The sequence below is a fragment of the Phocoena phocoena genome, chromosome 10 (assembly GCF_963924675.1).
Source record: "Phocoena phocoena chromosome 10, mPhoPho1.1, whole genome shotgun sequence".
NCBI classification, from domain to species: domain Eukaryota; kingdom Metazoa; phylum Chordata; class Mammalia; order Artiodactyla; family Phocoenidae; genus Phocoena; species Phocoena phocoena.
In genome coordinates this window covers 96952761-96975000 of record NC_089228.1, presented here as the reverse complement: position 1 = coordinate 96975000, position 22240 = coordinate 96952761, and the positions used below count along the sequence as shown (strand labels likewise).

General features: G+C 41.5%; 1 protein-coding gene across 1 annotated transcript in view; it reads left to right on the top strand.

Moving 5' to 3' along the window:
- The first annotated feature begins 2670 nt into the window (after positions 1-2670).
- Positions 2671-22240, top strand: part of TMEM170B (transmembrane protein 170B) — a 35674-nt gene continuing 16104 nt past the window's right edge. The window contains exon 1 of the mRNA XM_065886417.1: positions 2671-2767. Within this exon, the coding sequence (XP_065742489.1) occupies positions 2671-2767 (97 nt within the window). The remainder of the gene's footprint in view (positions 2768-22240) is intronic.

The window sequence follows — 22240 nt, the reverse complement described above, 5'->3', positions numbered from 1 at the left end:
TTCTCTAATACCTCTAATCATATCATGTCAAATCTCTTATTGGTAATCATTAGGTAACCTGCATCTCCCCATCCAGAACCTTAAAGGTATGGAGTTGATAGTGAGGTAAGGAAGATGTGGCTACTGGAAAGAATGAACAGACTAGGAATTCAGAAACTGGGCTGTGAAGTGGTGTCACCTCTCTAAGGCACTTAATTCTGCAGAATCAGTTTCCCCTATCTGTAAAATAAAGTGAATTGGCAAAGTGGTAAAGCCTCTTTTAAGTCTGATTATTTTATAATCTTAAATTAAGATCTCATTAATTCTATATCCTCAGAAGACGATAACTCCACACTATGAGTTTTGGCTCAGTTCTTATTAGTGATGCAGACTCTTCCCTTTCCTCCTGTGTTGCGACATCAAACAGACAATACATATGCCAACTAAAAATTGTTTCTTGCCTTCTGGTTCTATAAGAATGAATTCAGTAGCCACTGCAGCCGCTAAACTTCCCCACACCCTGAAAGGAATTCAGGGTGGAGATCAGGAATGAGGCCCTCCATGCTCCAGGAAAAACTGGCACAACAGGTCTTCAGTTAGGTATTTTCAGGAGAATTTATGAGCCCAATTTCTTGCATCTTCTCACATTTACAAAAGCACTAAAATCATTAACGGAGACACCTGCTCCTCGTGACCAGCACCAACCTTCTTGTGACCAGCAGCAACTTTCTGCCAAAATGTGTGCTTAAGGGCACATACATCCCCTTCACCAAAGTCACATATATACTGACCTCCGCACCTCCTCAGAGCAGCTGCTCAGAGCTGCCTGAAAGCCTGTATCCCCGGCTACAGTCCTCGTTCTGCCCCAAATAAAACTTAACTCACACCTCTCTCGCTGTACATTTTTTCCATTGACACATACATACGTATATAAATATACATATGTATATTTTAAGGTGGTCCCCAAGAACACCCTTTACAGGTGCTCCAACCCTCCTGCGTTTTGCCCAAAGTACTTGATGATTTAGCTACAGCATGAACTTCGGCGTCCTTTGCAGATTTTCTTTTCAGACAGTAAAGAGATTGAAAAAGGATGGGGAGAGGCGGCTGACTGGTGCATATGTGGTCACTGCCAAAACTTAATTCTTATTTTTCAAGATAAAAGGTTTCAGACTTCAAGGAGGAGTTCACTTTGTTGTGGCTGAATTTTAGACAGTTCCTCGGGCTAACGGTGGATATGGAGAAAGGCAGCAAACCACGGGAAGAGAGGTCTAGTTTAAGTCCTGAGCTGGGCGGGGGTCGGGGGGAGATAACGGAGACTTTTACAATTTAGGTAAAGAGAGTACTGCAACGAAAAAAGAGCTAGCCCCAAGGGTGGCCTTGAGGTGTAGGCCACCTGCCTAGCCCCGGGACTCCAGGTGATTTCAGATGCCGGAACCACGGGAGGCCCAGGTTCTTGCTGTGGGTAGGACTGGATGAATCGTAAAGTGGGTCTGTTTCTGTTTTAATGGCTTTCGGATATACTCTGCAAGTAGTAACCTACCCAGGTCATGTGACTCACCCCCCCAAAAAAACCCCCAAAACCCCAAACCCACAAACTGACAAATCTACAATGTTGAGATATTTACACTTGTTAGAAAAAGTTGTACTCAAACCTTTATATCCAATGTATTTCATTCGAAGCCAAAGATGTGAACTGTCACAGCATCCACCTGACGGAGTTTGACACCTCGCTCCCCGTCACGTAGGGTCGGGGCTGCAGCTCAGCCTGGAGCTCCAGCACCGCCCGGATTCTCCCAGGGCGCGCGCCCGGGGCCGGGGGACGGGGGCAGGGAGGGCGTGGAGCTGGTTCCCCTGGAGCGCCCAGTCAGCAGCGAGGCCCGGCGGTGGCGCTAGTGACGTAGGCCGCGCTTCCCTCCGCCCCACTGCGGGCAGAGGCTCAGCCCCGTCAGCCTCGCGAGCTCGCGCGCGCGCGAAGCAGGAGGAGGAGGGCTTTGGGGCCGGCCGGCTGTCGAAGGGCGACGGGTCGCGGGAAGAGGGAGAATGAGCATGCGCAGCAGCTCCGGGGAGGGCGGGGGAGGTGGGGACCCGTGCGCGCGCGCACGATCGGCCCGGGGCGGCCGCGGGTGGAGGGGGCGGTTCCTCGAGTGTCGGCGGCAGGAGGGTTGGCAGGCTGGCGGCAGGTGCTGCCGCGGCCACTGCCGCCGCCGCCGCCGCCTCCGCCTCCTCCGAGTCCCGGGTCTGCTCGTCCTCTCGCGGTGATGAGCTGAGCCCCGTCGGGGGCTGCACCTGCCGGCTGCCCATCACCCCGGACCTCCCGGCGTGACCTCGGCCTCCTCGCGTGCCCGGCCCCCGCGGCTCCGAGCTGCCCCTGAGAGGGAGCGGCAGCGGCCTCCTCCGACCCGAGTTATCGCTCGGGGGCCGAGCGGGGAGAGCGCCCGGCCCCCTCCCCTCCCCAGTCCGCCGTCCTCGATGTCTCCCCGGCGGGGAGGGGGCTGCCTGGGAGACGCGCTGAGCGGCCCCCCCCGGAGGCCCGTCGGCGGCAGCAACAGCGACCAGCCCGGCGACCCGAAGCCTCCCCCGGCGGCGGCGGCCTGGAGGAGCCGCGCACCCGCCGCTGCCCCCGGAGCCTCGCAGCCGCCGCCGCCGCCCGGCGCCGGAGGAGAGGGCGGCGGGCGCCCCCCAGGGAAGATGAAGGCGGAGGGGGGCGACCACTCCATGATCAACCTGTCGGTGCAGCAGGTCCTGAGCCTCTGGGCCCACGGGACGGTGCTGAGGAACCTTACGGGTAATTGATGCGCCCGGGGTGGGGACCGGGATGCGGTGCCGCCCCTTGCCTCCCTTCTCCCTCCCTCGGAGGGGAAGCGCTCCTCGCCGCCCCACCCCCGAGCGCGCCCCGCTCGGGAGCTACCTGTCCCAAGTCCTGGCGAGGAAGGTGTTAATTGGATCCGCTCCGCTCCTGTTCTGGGGGCGCCGACGCCAGTCCCCCGAGACCCCGGCTCCAGAAGCGCTGGGGGAGAATCCACGACCCCCGCCTCCCCTCCCTTCCTGCAAGGGGAGGGCCGGCGACCGCCCTGCCTCTGTAGTACGCGTGGAATAGCTTTAGCGCTGAGACTTGAGTACAGTTAGCCTTTATTTATCTCCCCACCTCCATACACACACACACGCACACGCACACGCGCGCGCGCGCGCTTCTTGCTCTTTAGGTCTTTTTCTAGTTTAGCTCTTTTTCTTTCTTGCAAATCTCAAATCGAATGCAGAACTTAAATTCCCTGCTCACAATGACCAGTTTGCTTCAACTGTTAATTTTTGTTTTTGTTTTTTTGCGATATAAATGACTCATTAAGTAGATTATATTAGGTCACGGGCTGGGTCAAGGTCTAGTGAATTCTAAGCACTTTTTGCTTTAACCGTATATCTCCTCCCTCTCCTATTTCCTTTTGTCTGTCTGACTCCCTCTGGCCTCAAGCTGCTGCTTCTGTGACATTTGATAATTTTGTGTATTTCCCTTCATACGTCAAGGCTATCAGGAGGGAATTGGACTTAATATATTATAGTAATTAACATCAATTTCTAGTTGTAAAAGTGAGCAATAATACTCATAAACTTTAAAAATCAAATTTATAGGTCTGGTTTGTGGAGAAACTTCTGGCTTGGTTAATGCAGAAATGCTTGTATTATACCCTGACTTTAAAAAATACTCGCTAAAGATTAGTGTTTACAAGAAAGTAATTTCAGTTGCAGTTTGATGACTCCTCAGTGCGTGCTTCTCAGGGAAAAATCTTAAAAACATACTCAGGATTTAATTTTTGGAAATGTTTAGACAGCTAATTTTGATAGAGCATTAGTATTTCAGAATGCATTATGTTAAACTGGTTAAGACTATGGAGAGTATTTTACAAATATAACCTGTCTTGATAGGATACAAGATATTATAAAATCTAGCATTACATGGAATTCAGATATTCATAGAGAAAAATTGGGATTATTTACCACAAGGTTGAGTTTAAAGACGCTGTGTGCCTTGAATGTGGAAACTGCTATATAAAATTAACCTGCTGTGGGGGGGGGGGGGCTTCCCTGGTGGCGCAGTGGTTGAGAGTCCGCCTGCCGATGCAGGGGACACAGGTTCGTGCCCTGGCGCGGGAAGATCCCACATGCTGCGGAGCGGCTGGGCCCGTGAGCCATGGCGCTGAGCCTGCGCGTCCGGAGCCTGTGCTCCACAACGGGAGAGTCTACAACAGTGAGTGGCCCACGTACCGCAAAGTAAATAAATAAATAAATAAAATTAACGTGGATTCTGGATTGGATTTTAGTGCCCTCACTTTTAATCTGTAGTTATTTAACTTGGAGCACACTGACCTTACATGCTGGTTGCAGGTCAGGAACATGTTTTTAGTTCTGAAAACCTACACTGACATAAGAACCATTTCACAATTCAATTGAATTTTGAGATAGACCGCTTTATTTTACTTATGGCGTTCCTTGTGTTTATCCACTGTTAGTATTTCAAATGTTGTATGAATTATGTTTATTGGAGTAAAATGAAAAATAAGGATTTAAGAATATGTATTTGTATATGTTAATGACTGGCTTAGCTCATCGGTGGGTATTTAGAGAAAATTAGCTTTGGGAACCATAGAGTAAATGTAAATGTAACTTACGTCTCGGACAGATTTAACAATATTTTAAAATATTTACTTTAACATTCTCAATCATTACAGTGGCTTCCAGTTCCCATAGGTCAACCGTTAGGCTAACAATAGTAGTTTCAACCCAGGGTTAGTTCTAATTATCTCCTAACATAGTCTTAATAATCAGCTGTTGCTCATTGGACTTGCCATTTTATAAAGGATATGGGATATGCTGACCATCCAAAACCAGGACTGAGGGGGGACTGAGGAGTATGGGAACCTCTTCTAGGAAATTTAAGTAGAGTCTGAGTACGCAAAATTCTGTAAAAATGGAGAAAATAGATTAGAAATAGGCTTCACCAGCAGGTGAATGTACCAAGTTAGGAACCCCATCACTGCTAAAAAGTAGACTCCGTAAGTGGTAACATTCTGATGTGGTTCATCATGACCTTCTCCATGCTGGTGACCTTCGCGATCCCAGATGCAGCTTGATCATTAGTTAAGTGATGCCTCCTACAGTGCCATTTATTTTTTTTCGGCTTCATAATTAAGATGTAAGTTAAAATTGTTTATTTTTTTAAACATCTTTATTGGAGTATAATTGCTTTACAATGTTGTGTTAGTTTCTGCTGTATAACACAGTGGATCAGCTTTATGTATACATATATCCTCATATCCCCTCCCTCTTGCATCTACAGTGCCATTTAGAACTTAGTCTATTAAAAACAAACACACAACTTCTAAAACAAGATAACTCCTATTTATTAAATGCCTGCTATGTATCAGGTAATTTACATATATTATTTCTAATCTTCAGAGTAACTCTCCAAAGCAGATTTACAAACAAGCTCAGAGAGGTAAAGTTGGCCCACATCAAATAGCTTGAAATGGCTGAGCTAGGCTTGAAACCCATCTCTGCCTACAGAATTACTCTTTCCCCCTTTCCAAGCTGCTTTAGCTACTTCTTCTCTGTTCTCTATAAACAGAATGAATTAAGTGCTTCATCTTGTTCCTTCTGCTCCTTATACATGCTTTTGTTGTTATATTTTGCAATTACATTATAACTTTTATTTGTCTCTTCTAGACTGTGAGCTTTTTGAGGGTGGGGTCATTGTTGTAATCATGGAATTCTGGAAGCCTAGCGTATTGTATCTGGCACATAGTATATGCTCAATGCATGTTTATTGAATTGAGCTTTTAAAACAATACTTAACAGTTGCATGATTAAAACATTCTAGTTGCCTTATTTTCAGCTACATCTGTTTGAGTGAATATGCTTTTTTTTTTTACATCTTTATTGGAGTATAATTGCTTTACAATGGTGTGTTAGTTTCTGCTTTATAACAAAGTGAATCAATTATACATATACATATGTTCCCATATCTCTTCCCTCTTGCGTCTCCCTCCCTCCTACCCTCCCTATCCCACCCCTCTAAGTGGTCACAAAGCACCGAGCTGATCTCCCTGTGCTATGTGGCTGCTTCCCACTAGCTATCTATTTTACATTTGGTAGTGTATATATGTCCATGCCACTCTCTCACTTTGTCACAGCTTACCTTTCCCCCTCCTCATATCCTCAAGTCCATTCTCTAGTAGGTCTGTGTCTTTATTCCTGTCTTACCCCTAGGTTCTTCATGTCTTTGTTTTTTCTTAAATTCCATATATATGTGTTAGCATACGGTATTTGTCTTTCTCATTCTGACTTACTTCACTCTGTATGACAGACTCTAGGTCCATCCACCTCATTACAAATAGCTCAATTTCGTTTCTTTTTATGGCTGAGGAATATTCCATTGGATATATGTGCCACATCTTCTTTGTCCATTCATCCGATGATGGACACTTAGGTTGTTTCCATCTCCTGGCTATTGTAAATAGAGCTGCAATAAACATTTTGGTACATGACTCTTTTTAAATTATGGTTTTCTCAGGGTATAGGCCCAATAGTGGGATTGCTGGGTCGTATGGTAGTTCTATTTGTAGTTTTTTAAGGAACCTCCATACTGTTCTCCATAGTGGCTGTACCAATTCACATTCCCACCAGCAGTGCAAGAGTGTTCCCTTTTCTCCACACCCTCTCCAGCATTTATTGTTTCTAGATTTTTTGATGATGGCCATTCTGACTGGTGTGAGGTGATATCTCATTGTAGTTTTGATTTGCATTTCTGTAATGATTGATGATGTTGAGCATTCTTTCATGTGTTTGTTGGCAGTCTGTATATCTTCTTTGGAGAAATGTCTATTTAGATCTTCTCCCCATTTTTGGATTGGGTTGTTTGTTGTTTCGTTATTGAGCTGCATGAGCTGCTTGTAAATTTTAGAGATTAATCCTTTGTCAGTTGCTTCATTTGCAAATATTTTCTCCCATTCTGAGGGTTGTCTTTTGGCCTTGTTTATGGTTTCCTTTGCTGTGCAAAAGCTTTGAAGTTTCATTAGGTCCCATTTATTTATTTTTGTTTTTATTTCCATTTCTCTAGGAAGTAGGTCAAAAAGGATCTTGCTGTGACTTATGTCATAGAGTGTTCTGCCTATGTTTTCCTCTAAGAGTTTGATAGTTTCTGGCCCTACATTTAGGTCTTTAATCCATTTTGAGCTTATTTTTGTGGATGGTGTTAGGGAGTGATCTAATCTCATACTTTTACATATACCTGTCCAGTTTTCCCAGCACCACTTACTGAAGAGACTGTCCTTTCTCCATGGTATATTTCTGCCTCCTTTATCAAACATAAGGTGACCATATGTGTGTGGGTTTATCTCTGGGCTTTCTATCCTGTTCCATTGATCTATATTTCTGTTTTTTGTGCCAGTACCATACTGTCTTGATTACTGTAGCTTTGTAGTATAGTCTGAAGTCAGGGAGCCTGATTCCTCCAGCTCCGTTTTTCGTTCTCAAGTTTGCTTTGGCTATTCGGGGTCTTTTGTGTTTCCATACAAATTGTGAAAATTTTTGTTCTAGTTCTGTGAAAAACGCCAATGGTAGTTTGATAGGGATTGCATTGAATCTATAGATTGCTTTCGGTAGTAGAGTCATTTTCACAATGTTGATTCTTCCAATCCAAGAACATGGTATATGTCTCCATTTATTTGTATCATCTTTAATTTCTTTCATCACTGTCTTATAATTTTCTGCATACAGGTCTTTTGTCTCCTTAGGTAGGTTTATTCCTAGATATTTTATTCTTTTTGTTGCAGTGGTAAATGGGAGTGTTTTCTTGATTTCACTTTCAGATTTTTCATCATTAGTGTATAGGAATGCAAGAGATTTCTGTGCATTAATTTTGTATCCTGCTACTTTACCAAATTCATTGATTAGCTCTAGTAGTTTTCTGGTAGCATCTTTAGGATTCTCTACGTATAGTATCATGTCATCTGCAAACAGTGACAGCTTTACTTCTTTTCCGATTTGGATTCCTTTTATTTCCTTTTCTTCTCTGATTGCTGTGGCTAAAACTTCCAAAACTATGTTGAATAAGAGTGGTGAGAGTGGGCAACCTTGTCTTGTTCCTGATCTTAGTGGAAATGCTTTCAGTTTTTCAGCATTGGGGATGATGTTGGCTGTGGGTTTGTCATACATGGCCTTTATTATGTTGAGGAAAGTTCCCTCTATGCCTACTTTCTGCAGGGTTTTTATCATAAATGGGTGTTGAATTTTGTTGAAAACTTTCTCTGCATCTATTGAGATGACCATATGGTTTTTCTCCTTCAGTTTGTTAATGGGGTGTGTCATGTTGACTGATTTGCGTATATTGAAGAATCCTTGCATTTCTGGAATAAACCCCACTTGATCATGGTGTATGATCCTTTTAATGTGCTGTTGGATTCTGTTTGCTAGTATTTTGTTGAGGATTTTTGCATCTATGTTCATCAGTGATATTGGCCTGTAGTTTTCTTTCTTTGTGACATCCTTGTCTGGTTTTGGAGTCAGGGTGATGGTGGCCTTGTAGAATGAATTTGGGAGTGTTCCTCCCTCTGCTATATTTTGGAAGCGTTTGAGAAGGATAGGTGTTAGCTCTTCCCTAAATGTTTGATAGAATTCGGCTGTGAAGCCATCTGGTCCTGGGCTTTTGTTTGTTGGAAGATTTTTAATCACAGTTTCAGTTTCAGTGCTTGTGATTGGTCTGTTCATATTTTCTATTTCTTCCTGATTCAGTCTTGGCAGGTTGTGCATTTCTAAGAATTTGTCCATTTCTTCCAGGTTGTCCATTTTATTGGCATAGAGTTGCTTGTAGTAATCTCTCATGATCTTTTGTATTTCTGCAGTGTCAGTTGTTACTTCTCCTTTTTCATTTCTAATTCTATTGATTTGAGTCTTCTCCCTTTTTTTCTTGATGAGTCTGGCTAATGGCTTATCAATTTTGTTTATCTTCTCAAAGAACCAGATTTTAGTTTTATTGATCTTTGCTATCGTTTCCTTCATTTCTTTTTCATTTATTTCTGATGTGATCTTTATGATTTCTTTCCTTCTGCTAACTTTGGAGTTTTTTTGTTCTTCTTTCTCTAATTGCTTTAGGTGCAAGGTTAGGTTGTTTATTCGAGATGTTTCCTGTTTCTTAAGGTAGGATTGTATTGCTATAAACTTCCCTCTTAGAACTGCTTTTGCTGCATCCCATCGGTTTTGTGTCATCGTGTCTCCATTGTCATTTGTTTCTAGGTATTTTTTGATTTCCTCTTTGATTTCTTCAGTGGTCACTTCGTTATTAAGTAGTGTATTGTTTAGCCTCCATGTGTTTGTATTTTTTACAGATCTTTTCCTGTAATTGATATCTAGTCTCATAGCGTTGTGGTCAGAAAAAATACTTGATACAATTTCAATTTTCTTAAATTTACCAAGGCTTGATTTGTGACCCAAGATATGATCTATCCTGGAGAATGTTCGCTGAGCACTTGAGAAAAATGTGTATTCTGTTGTTTTTGGATGGAATGTCCTATAAATATCAATGAAGTCCATCTTGTTTAATGCATCATTTAAAGCTTGTGTTTCCTTATTTATTTTCATTTTGGATGATCTGTCCATTGGTGAAAGTGGGGTGTCAAGTCCCCTACTATGAATGTGTTACTGTCGATTTCCCCTTTTATGGCTGTTAGTATTTGCCTTATGTATTGAGGTGCTCCTATGTTTGGTGCATAAATACTTAACAATTGTTATATCTTCTTCTTGGATCGATCCCTTGATCATTATGTAGTGGCCTTCTTTGTCTCTTCTAATAGTCTTTATTATAAAGTCTATTTTGTCTGATATGAGAATTGCTACTCCAGCTTTCTTTTGGTTTCCATTTGCATGGAATATCTTTTTCCATCCCCTTACTTTCAGTCTGTATGTGTCCCTAGGTCTGAAGTGGGTCTCTTGTAGACAGCATATATATGGGTCTTGTCTTTGTGTCCATTCAGCCAGTCTGTGTCTTTTGGTGGGAGCATTTAATCCATTTACATTTAAGGTAATTATCGATATGTACGTTCCTATTCCCATTTTCTTAATTGTTTTGGGTTTGTTATTGTAGGTCTTTTCCTTCTCTTGTGTTTCTTGCCTAGAGAAGATCCTATAGCATTTGTTGTAAAGCTGGTTTGGTGGTGCTGAACTCTCTCAGCTTTTGCTTGTCTGTAAAGGTTTTAATTTCTCCATCAAATCTGAATGAGATCCTTGCTGGGTAGAGTAATCTTGGTTGTAGGTTTTTCTCCTTCCTCACTTTAAATATGTCCTGCCAGTCCCTTCTGGCTTGCAGAGTTTCTGCTGAAAGATCAGCTGTTAACCTTATGGGGATTCCCTTGTGTGTTATTTGTTGTTTTTCCTTTGCTGCTTTTAATATGTTTTCTTTGTATTTAATTTTTGACAGTTTGATTAATACGTGTCTTGGCGTGTTTCTCCTTGGATTTATCCTGTATGGGACTCTCTGTGCTTCCTGGACTTGATTAACTATTTCCTTTCCCATATTAAGGAAGTTTTCAACTATAACCTGTTCAAATATTTTCCCAGTCCCTTTCTTTTTCTCTTCTTCTTCTGGAACCCCTATAATTTGAATGTTGGTGCGTTTAATGTTGTCCCAGAGGTCTCTGAGACTGTCCTCAGTTCTTTTCATTCTTTTTTCTTTATTCTGCTCTGCAATAGTTATTTCCACTATTTTATCTTCCAGGTCACTTATCCGTTCTTCTGCCTCAGTTATTCTGCTAGTGATCCCTTCTAGAGTATTTTTAATTTCATTTATTGTGTTGTTCATTGTTGCTTGTTTCATCTTTAGTTCTTCTAGGTCCTTGTTAAATGTTTCTTGCATTTTCTCTATTCTATTTCCAAGATTTTGGATCATCTTTACTAGCATTTCTCTAAATTCTTTTTCAGGTAGACTGCCTATTTCCAATTCATTTGTTAGGTCTGGTGCATTTTTATCCTGCTCCTTCATCTGCTGTGTGTTTTTCTGTCTTCTCATTGTGCTTATCTTACTGTGTTTGGGGTCTCCTTTTTGCAGGCTGCAGGTTTGTAGTTCCCGTTGTTTTTGGTGTCTGTCCCCAGTGGCTAAAGTTGGTTCAGTGGGTTGTGTAGGCTTCCTGGTGGAGGGGACTAGTGCCTGTGTTCTGGTGGATGAGGCTGGATCTTGTCTTTCTGGTGGGCAGGTCCACGTCTGGTGGTGTGTTTTGGGGTGTCTGTGGACTTACTATGATTTTAGGCAGCCTCTCTGCTAATAGGTGGTGGTGTGTTCCTGTCTTGCTAGTTGTTTGGCATAGGATGTCCAGCACTGTAGCTTGCTTGTCGTTGAGTGAAGCTGGGTGCTGGTGTTGACATGGAGATCTGTGGGAGATTTTCACCGTTTGATATTATGTGGAGCTAGGAGATCTCTTGTGGACCAGTGTCCTGAAGTTGGCTCTCCCAGCTCAGAGGCACAGCACTGACTGCTGGCTGTAGCACCAAGAGCCTTTCATCCGCATGGCTCAGCATAAAAGGGAGAAAAAGTAGAAGGAAGGAAGGAAGGAAGGGAGGGAGTGAGGGAGGGAGGAAGGAAGGAAGGAAGGATGGAGAAAGGGGATAAAATAAAATAAAGTAAGATAAAATAAAGTTATTAAAATAAAAAAATAATTATTAAGAAAAAAAAAAAACGGACGGATAGAACCCTAGTACAAATGGTAAAAGCAAAGCTATACAGACAAAATCTCACACAGAAGCATACACATACACACTCACAAAAAGAGGAAAAGGGTAAAAAATAATAAATCTTGCTCTCAAAGTCCACCACCTCAATTTGGGATGATTCGTTGTCTATTCATGTATGCCGCAGATGCAGGGTACATCAAGTTGATTGTGGAGATTTAATTCGCTGCTCTTGAGGCTGCTGGGAGAGATTTCCCTTTCTCTTTGTTCGCACAGCTCCAGGGGTTCTGCTTTGGATTTGGCCCCGCCTCTGCGTGTAGGTCGCCGGAGGGCATCTGTTCTTTGCTCAGACAGGACGGGGTTAAAGGAGCCGCTGAGTGGGGCGCTCTGGCTCACTCAGGCCAGGGGGAGGGAGGGGTACGGATGCGGGGCGAACCTGCAGCGGTAGAGGCCAGCGTGACGTTGCACCAGCCTGAGGCGCACCGTGCGCTCCCCAGGGGAAGTTGTCTCTGGATCCCGGGACCCTGGCCGTGGCGGGCTGCACAGGCTCCCCGGAAGGGCGGTGTGGAGAGTGACCTGTGTTCGCACACAGGCTTCTTGGTGGCGGCAGCAGCAGCCTTAGCACCTCATTCCTATCTCTGGGGTCCGCGCTGTTAGCCACGATTCGCGCCCGTCTCTGGAGCTCCTTTAAGCAGTGCTCTTAATCCCCTCTCCTCGCGCACCGGGAAACCAAGAGGGAAGAAGAAGTCTCTAGAGTGAATATGCTTTTAACTAGGACATAAAGTGTTTAAGCAATTTATAAAGATAATTGTCACACTTTTAAAACACAAAAATGCTTTTTTTGTGCTAGTTACCATTCTTTCATGTATTTTATTTAATCTTTTCAACCATCTTGAGAGAGATTAGTGTTTATCCTTATTTTACAGGTTCAGACATTGAAGCAAAGAGTAACTTGCTTAGATCTGGTAGCTAATAAGTGAAAAATTATTACCTTTTTTCAGATTATGATAACACATATTAAGTCAGAAGGCATTTTTTTCATCATCATAAACTTGAAAATGAAACAGGTAATAGAAAGGAGCATAGTGTAGAACCAGACTGATTTAGATTTAAGAAATGACTGTGAAAGATTTGCAGAAATCTCGTTAATAGGAATTCTGGTTAATTAAAAAGTAAATAAAAGGGTAATGTACTCTCATCTTTTTTTTTCAGTCAACAGGTATGATTTATTCCTCTGTCTGTATCTTATCCCATAGGTGAAGCAGAATTTTGACCTTTTTATCTCAGAGACCAATCTCTTGAAAGTAGTCTTGTGTATGTATTACTTTGATAGAAATATATTTTTTAAAAGTGATGACAACTAGAAATTAGAATTAGCCAACATTTTAGAGCTATAAGTTATGTAGTTTGATTACTTCCTTTTAGAAATATTGAGATATACATGACTGGGATCAAACAGTCATTTAATGACAGAGCCAGGACTAGAACTGTTGTTCACTGACTCTCAGTTTCTGTGCCTTTTGCTTTTATTCCGCATCTGATTTTAACTCAGGCAGGTCTGATAGATGATAAATCTTAAGGCACTTAAGAATAGCTTTGTAAGTATTTGCCCCAAATGAGCCCAAGAATGGGTGAATGGAACTAATTTTTGTCCAGAAATAAAAGATACTGTACAATGTAAGATATTATTGAATAGTGATGATAATAGTAATAATCTTTCTAAAATTTTAAGTTGCCATAGCCTATGTAAAAGTTAGTGATCCATATTTACTATATATCTAGTTTTAGAAATCCTACCAATTTCAATCTATTGTTTCTCCTTCCTGGAAGACAGTAGTACTATGGGGATTTCATATAGAGATTAACATCTGGAGACCCCATCTTTGTCACTTGATAACTATTGCCAGAGTTCTCTTCTGTATGTCACTTCCCACAGTATGTGATTCTCAGGATTCCTAAATTGTTAACTGTGTATAGGTTATATGCTTATTCAGCTCACTCAGGTAGAGAGATAGGTGGCTTCCTTCCTTCCCATATAGTTTTTCTTTCTCTGAATATGTCCTAAATCCCTCTTGCCCACCACAACCTAAAATTAGAGCCAGAATGTATATACTCTTTCAGTTTTATGGGTAACCTAACTTCAAAATAATGATCTACAATGAAATGTATCCTTTTGCTTTACTTTTATTTTCTTCAACTATTTTGGCTCCCAACTTTGTGTTCCCACCCAAATTTGGTTGCTAAGAGTTTAGAGACGAATTTTCTACTTAGAAGGAGGCAGGATCCCTAAACCCCCGGATAAACACAGAGCTGGGCTCGGGTTGGGAAAGGAATAATTGGTTCCTTGGAAAAAAGGCAAAGTCTGGCTTCAGGCTCATCCCCTCTCTGTGTCAGCAGCAAATGTGGGCGCAGATGCACCTCTCTATTGGTATAAACATCGGGAAGCTGGGAATTCAAACTGGAATGAAGGTCAAGTGTGTGTGTGTGTGTGTGTGTGTGTGTGTGTGTGTGTGTGTTTACAAAATATATATGTGCTTATTTATTTTTACTATATACATACACACTGTTATATTTCCCATTTAGATTTTATAGTTGCTAAGCCACTTTAGTGTTAATAGTGATTATCAGAAAAAAAAAAGAGAGAAAGGGGGAAAACTTGGGTACCTAGTATACATACTTGTAATTGTTCACACCTCATACTAGTAGAGCCAGCAGCTTCGTTTGGTGGTGCTCCCAAACTGGTATGCTTCTCTCAGTCCCTGCACGTATTCTAGTGTCCCATTAGGTTAAGTTCCTCCTCCTACATGCTCTATTATAGGAGGTGAGTTTATGCAGATAAAATTATTTCAGATGTCCAATTATAGAAATTTATGTTTTGTAAATGTAGCCCTAAAGACAATGTGCTACGCTTCAATATTTGTGCCAGACCCCCAAATTTACTTTTTCTGAAATACATGTGAAAAATCCCTTACCTTTTGTGGTACTGAGCCAATTAATAAGTACTGATATGATTTGTACTTTATAGGATTTTGCCACTTGGAAGACTTACCTGTGTTATCGAGAATGAAGCCACTGTAATTTTTCAAAAATTAGAATTGCCATCTTCAGGTTTTTACATTCCTAATACCCATCTCTTTATCTTTGAATCATATATCAGTATCCTCTGGCGGTACCATGTCCAAGGTCCAGATGATACTTCTTAAACCTAAAGCAATTTCCAGATAAGTCTTGGGACTGTGTAAGCTATGATTTTGATTCTTAAATGGTTAACTATCAGAATATAAATATATTTATCTTTGCTTTGTTTAGTGATTGGAATAAAGGACCAGAAAAGTAAGATAATTCAGGAGGAAAAGTTAGAATAACTAGGGATATTTTTCCTGTAGAAAGGAATTCTAAACAGAAGAGGAAGGATGAGGCAGAGATGGGGAGGAGGAATTGGAACCAGGGAAGGAAACTGGAATTAAGAACGGTCAGATGTAAGAGGAGAGCCCAGAGAATTCAGTGCATTGGACTTACCTTAGAATCAGATGAATAATTCTAATAATGGCTATATTTATTGAACACCTACTATATATCAGGTACCGTACAAAGCATTTTGCATGCATTTTACTTACTATAATTGAAGTGGCCATACAATGTATTTTATTAAATGTATATAGAAGAATTATACTAAGAAGCAGCGTCTAGCATTTTCAAGGATCAGGCTTGTTGGATATTTCTTGATCATGAGCATTTGCCAGTCTCTGTGGCAAACACTGATAAACAAAAATGAAAATGTCAGTCATTCTCCATAAGGGGCTCATGGTGTAGAGAGGCGAACTAACCTTCAGGTTAAGTTGTAGTTCGGCGGCTTGCTGAGTTCAGGGGGAACCAGGTAATAGGACTTTGAAGACGACAAAAGAGGTAGAGAGTAGAGAAAGAACCTGTTTAAAACGGATGATGGAGAGAGAGGAGAGGTGATCTGTTTTGAGGATGGTTCAGGAATACCACCAGGACTTGATTAAATTTTAAAGTATTATATTGCTTTTGGATAACTATGTGTAGCCAATATGTTTTATTAATTAATTATTAATTAATTAATTAATTAATTTTGGGGCTGCATTGGGTCTTCATTGCTGCACACAGGGTTTCTCTAGTTGCGGCGAGCGGGGGCTACTCTTCGTTGCGGTGCACGGGCTCTAGGCACACGGGCTTCATTAGTTGTGGCATGTGGGCTCAGTAGTTGTGGCATATGGGCTTAGTTGCTCTGTGGCATGTGGGATCTTCCTAGACCAGGGATTGAACCCGTGTCCCCTGCATAGGCAGGAGGATTCTTAACCACTGTACCACCAGGGAAGTCCCGCTAATATGTTTTCATTATAAAATTCTCCCTCTCTCCAGTCCCTACCATGAATTAATTTAATCCAATATGGTTACTAAATCTTGCTACATATCAGAATTACCTGGGGCTGGTTGAGGGTACAGTCCATAGACCCAGTCCACAGCTATGGAATTAGAATCCTTGAGACCAGGGCCTAGGAAGGTACATTTTAAACTAGCTCTTAAGGCGATTTTATTACTGAGAACTCAAGGATTGGGAACACTGGATTTTTAAAAAATGAAGCTTTTTTGTGATCAATTTGTAACTGTGTTGTGATATATAATGCAAGTTAATGTGGAGTGTCTAGTATAACTAAAGACTTATTAAAATTTCAAGATAGGGCTTCCCTGGTGGCGCAGTGGTTGCGAGTCCGCCTGCCGATGCAGGGGACACGGGTTCGTGCCCTGGTCCGGGAAGATCCCACGTGCCACGGAGCGGCTGGGCCCGTGAGCCATGGCCACTGGACCTGCGCGTCTGGAGCCTGTGTTCCGCAACGGGAGAGGCCACAACAGTGAGAGGCCCGCGTACCGCAAAAAAAAAAAAAAAAAAAAAAAAATTCAAGATAAATGACTCATTTCCAAGAGGATGCTATAACCCAGTTTTTTTAGGTGACTGTCTTTTAACATTAGAGGATAATATTAGAATTTATCTTTTAAAAATGTTTATTTATATGAGCTATTAGCTATAGAGAAAAATTCTTATTAAATGGTAGGACTTTAAAAATTCTAAACCGTTTAGTTATATTTAATCTGAAGTATATGGGAGAACTAAACATTAACAATGTTTATGTAAATACTTACATAATGTGCAGTTATTGGAACTTCCCCCACTAGGATAAATTGGGTTCTGCTAGATTTTTGTATGCAAATAAAGAGTCTAAAGAAGCAATAGGATCCTTGAATTCATGAGTCAGTAAACAGTTTTATCCTTGAATGCTATTAATTGGCTCTCGTACTTTAGAAAAGCCACATATTTTTTTAAATATCTTTATTGGAGTATAATTGCTTTACATTGGTGTGTTAGTTTCTGCTTTATAACAAAGTAATTCAGCTATACATATACATATATCCCCATATCTCCTCCCTCTTGTGTCTCCCTCCCACCCTCCCTATCCCACCCCTCTAGGTGGTCACACAGCACCTAGCTGATCTTCCTGTGCTATGCGGCTGCTTCCCACTATCTATCTGTTTTACATTTGGTTGTGTTTATAGGTCCATGCCACTCTCTTACTTCGTCCCAGCTTCCCCTTCCCACTCCCCATGTCCTCAAGTCCATTCTCTACGTCTGCGTCTTTATTCCTGTCCTGCCCCTACGTTCTTCATGACCATTTTTTTCTTAGATTCCATAGGTCCATCCACCTCACTACAAATAACTCAATTTTATTTCTTTTTATGGCTGAGTAATATTCCATTTTATATATGTGCCACATCTTCTTTATACATTCATCTGTCGATGGACACTTAGGTTGCTTCCATGCCCTGGGAAAAGCCACATATTTAACCAGACCTTGGTTTCCTCATCTATAAGACAATCCAATGACAACAATTTTCACATTGATGTTAAAGGAAAGATGATCTAAAAATTTTAATGAGTTAAGAAAAAAGTTGAGAGATTTTACTGTGAGTTAAGAAAAACATTTACCCGTTTGCATATAAATTTGTTTTTTTAGTCTTTAAAATTAAGCAGCTTTCTTTTTTAAGTGGGGCTTCAGACCTTTAATATGCTAATTTTTAGAGTGAGGTTTAATACCTAGAAAATCTTTGTTCTCTGAATACCATTTAATAGTTCTTAGAATTAGGCCTTCTTAAGACTTGGTTTAGGAAACTCTGGATTCAATATCTGGTGATCCCTTCCAGTTCTGAAATTATCTGTGTTTTTGTTTTTAACCCCAGTGTGGCATAACTGCTTCCTGAGGATTACTGTCATCATATCAAAGGTGTGACTGTTCTGACCGTGCTTGTGCATTGCTTGTTTTCCTAGTCGTGCTTTTATTTTCTGATCTGTCATTCATTTGGTCTCTTATTTAGATTTAATTTTAAGAATTTGTTACATTGGGAGTTTCATTATAAGTTATGTTGATTGATGTGAAAAGTTCATTTTTGAGTGTTCAGTGTAAAGATCCTTTGGAAATACTGTATCATGAGATTGTAACGTTTTATCAGTCACTGAAAAGATTATTTTTTAGGTCAGTGACTGATTCAAACAAATATGTTGTTACTGACATTTTATTGGTAGGACATGTATAATTTAAGATGCTTAAGGGCATATAAGTAATAAAAGTTGAAACTATTGTACATTGCTGTGTTATAACTTCATAATAGATTCGGATTTTGCCATTCAATCCTTATCCTTTTTTTTTTTTTTTTGCGTTACGCGGGCCTCTCACTGTTGTGGCCTCTCCCGTTGCGGAGCACAGGCTCCGGATGCGCAGGCTCAGCGGCCATGGCTCACGGGCCCAGCCGCTCCGCGGCACGTGGGATCCTCCTGGACCGGGGCACGAACCCGTTTCCCCTGCATCGGCAGGTGGACTTGCAACCACTGCGCCACCAGGGAAGCCCAATCCGTATACTTTTATAACTGACTAACTAATCGATTATGGGAAAGAACAAATTGAATGGCATCTTTTAGGAAGGTAGTGCTGTGGCTTAAATGTAAAGCAAATTTTGAACTATTTTAAATAGCCTTAACCTGATTTTTTTTTTACAGCAAATGATTGAATAATTGTTTTAAATTAAAAATTTATTTTTCTAAGAATTTTTTTTCTATTCAATGATGAGTACTGTAATTTACAGTTTAAAATCATATAATTAGCTGGTGAAAGGGTAATTTGGTTTAAGTGGGTAATAAGTATTGCCGTAAGCTTTGAGAGAGGCAGTATATTCAAGCAGCTCTTGAAGGTGTCACAATTAAATTTAAAAGCTAATGTTTTTGCTCTCTTTTAAGAAGTGGAAGCAGGCAGCTATAAAATATCTACAATAGCTTTAACTTCTATGTTAAATGAGGCTTCAAGTGAAAAAACGCAACAACTTATTTTTAAATCTGGTTAAAATATTAGAATGATTAAAAATAAGAAAACATATTTTAAAAATTTATTTATTTATTTTTGGCTGCGTTAGGTCTTTGCTGCTGTGCGCAGGCTTTCTCTAGTTGTGGTGGCTTCTCTTGTTGCAGAGCACAGGCTCTAGGCGCATGGGCTTCAGTAATTGTGGTACATGGGCTCAGTAGTTGTGGCTCACGGGCTCTAGAGCTCAGGCTCAGTAGTTGTGGCATATGGGCTTAGTTGCTTCACAGCATGTGGGATCTTCCCGGGCCAGGGCTTGAACCCATGTCCCCTGCACTGGCAGGCAGATTCTTAACTGCTGTGCCACCAGGGAAGCCCAGAAAACATATCTTTTATGTTTACCTTCATTTTAATTTTCTTTGTTGCTCACTTCTTTGTGGAGCATTAAGTTTCCATCTAGTCTTACACTCCTGTTTGAAGAGCTTCCTTTAATATGCCATGTAGCACAGGTCTACTGGCAGTTAATTTTTCCAGTTTTTTTTTTTTTTCCTGGAAAAAAATCTTCATTTCACCTCCAGTTTTGAAAAATGTTTCTCCTGAATATAGGTTCTGACTTTGCATTTTAGTTTTTTAAAGTGTTACTGTAATTTGTCATCTGGTTTGGTTGCTTCTGATGAGAAGTTTGCTGTACTTTTTATCTTTGTCCCTCTGTGTGTGTAATGTCTTTTGTTCTCTCTTTTTTCCTTATTTCTTCTTCAATACTTCCCCTTTATCTTTGTTTTTTTAGTCATTTCACTGTGGTGAATCTAGGTATGTGTGTGTGCTTTATTTTTGTTTTTTTATTTTTTAGTTCTTTTGGGAGGTCTTTTTCTTGCTTAGGATTCTCTGGGAGTCTTAGATTTGTGGTTTGATATCTTTTATTAGTTTTAGAAATTTTCGGCCACTGTTTCATTTTCTTCTCCATTATCTCTTTCTTCTCCATCTGGGACTCCAATTACATGTATGTTAAACCATTTGAAATTGTTCCATAGCTTTTGGATGGTTCCTCTTTTCCCTCCTACCACTTCTTTGTTTTTCCCCCACTCTTTTTCTCTTATATTTCAATTTGAATAATTTCTGTTTGTCTACTTTTACATTCACTGATTATTATCTTTTTATTTTTGTGGAACACGGGCCTCTCACTGTTGTGACCTCTCCCGCTGCGGAGCACAGGCTCCGGACGCACAGTCTCATTGGCCATGGCGCACAGGCCTAGCTGCTCCACGGCATGTGGGATCTTCCTGGACCCGGGCACGAACCCGTGTCCCCTGCATAAGCAGGCGGACTCTCAACCACTGCGCCACCAGGGAAGCCCACCGATTATTTTTTTTTAATTTTTTATTGAAATGTAGTTGATTTACAATGTTGTGTTAATTTCAGGTGCATAGCAAAGTGATTCAGTTATATAGATAGATAGATACATAGATAGATAGATAGATAGATAGATAAGTAGATTCTTTTTTAGATTCTTTTCCATTATAAGTCATTACAAGATATTGAGTATAGTTCCCTGTGCTATACAGTAGGTCCTTGTTGGTTATCAATTTTATGTATAGTAGTGTGTATATTTTAATCCCAAACCCCTAATTTATACCTCCCCCCCCTTTCCCCTTTGGTAACCATAAGTTTGTTTTCTATGTGAGTCTATTTCTGTTTTGTAAATGAGCCCGCTTGTATCATTTTTTAAATTCCACATATAAGCAATATTATATGCCAGGGGTCCCCAACCCCCAGGCCGTGGACTGGTACCGGTCTGCGGCCTGTTAGGAATAGGCCGCACAGCAGGAGGTGAGTGGCAGGTGAGTGAGTGAAGCGTCATCTGCCGCTCCCCCTCCACTCCCTGTGGCTCCCCATCCCTCGCATTACTGCCTGACCCATCCACCCCCGCCCCGGTCCGTGGAAAAATTGTCTGCCACAAAACCAGTCCCTGGTGCCAAAAAAGGTTGGGGACCGCTGTCATTTGCTATTTGTTTTTCTCTGTCTGACTTAATCTCGCTTCGTATGATGCTCTCTGGGTCCACCATGTTGCTGCAAATGGTATTATTTCATTCTTTTTTATGGCTGAGTAATATTCCATTGTATCTATGTACCACACCTTCTTTATCCACTCATCTGTGGATGGACCCTTAGGTGGCTTCCATGTCTTGGCTCTTGTAAATAGTGCTGCTATGATAAGTTCACTGATTTTTTGCTTAACTATGTCAAGTCTGCTGGTGAGCCCATTAAAGGAAGTCTTCATCTCTGATATTATGGGTTTTTTGTTTTTGCATTTTCTTGTTTTTTTCTTTTAAGCAGTTTCATTTGACTTTTTCTTGGACTCTCCATCTCTCTGCTGAAATTCCCCATCTGTTCTTGTGAGTTGTCTACCTTTTCCATGAGAGTATTTAACATGTTAATTATAGTTAAAGTCCCTGTCTGGTTGTTTTAAAATCTGGATGATCTCTAAGTCTGATCACTTTATTTCTTGACAATGAATTGGTTTTCCTGTTTCTGAGGGTGTCTTAATTCAATATTTTTTTTATTGAATTAAGGACTTTATATGTATAACAGTAGTGACTGAGGTATGTAATATCAATATTTATGCCTGGAAATGGGCTTCTTCTGCTAGACCAGTAGGGTGAAGGTTGATTTAATTTAGTCAGGAGTGAGCTGAGTTTGAGCTTTCTCGTTACGGTTACCTTCAGCACACCCTAGGCTTCAAATTCCCCAGAAGGTGCTGCTGTTGCCTTGTACGCAGGGTGGGGGCTGGGTGCTGCAGGGTTGGTATCAGTGTTAGTGCCGTATTGTCAGCTTTTAGCCATCTCTGCAAGCCTGCACCATGGAAGAAGTGTCTCTCCACACCTTTGCCTTCCCCCAGCCACAGCCTTGTGTTGCTCATTACTTGGGGCAGGGGAACTTTCTCTCTTGTCCTGTCCAGTGTTAGTCTCAGGCAAGCTCTGTGTGGTGGGGTATCTGGGTGGGGCTGTCCACGGTCCTGCCTTTCTGAACCGTGGTAGCCACACTCTCCCCAGTATCTGTGACTGGTCTTGGGCAGAAGTCTTCTATCCTTCCCTCAGCAGTAACCGACTCTGCTTAGAATAGGATCCTGGGTCCTGGATGGTTTTCTGCCCCTCCCCCAGGGGTAAAGGATTTTTCCTTCTACTCTTCCC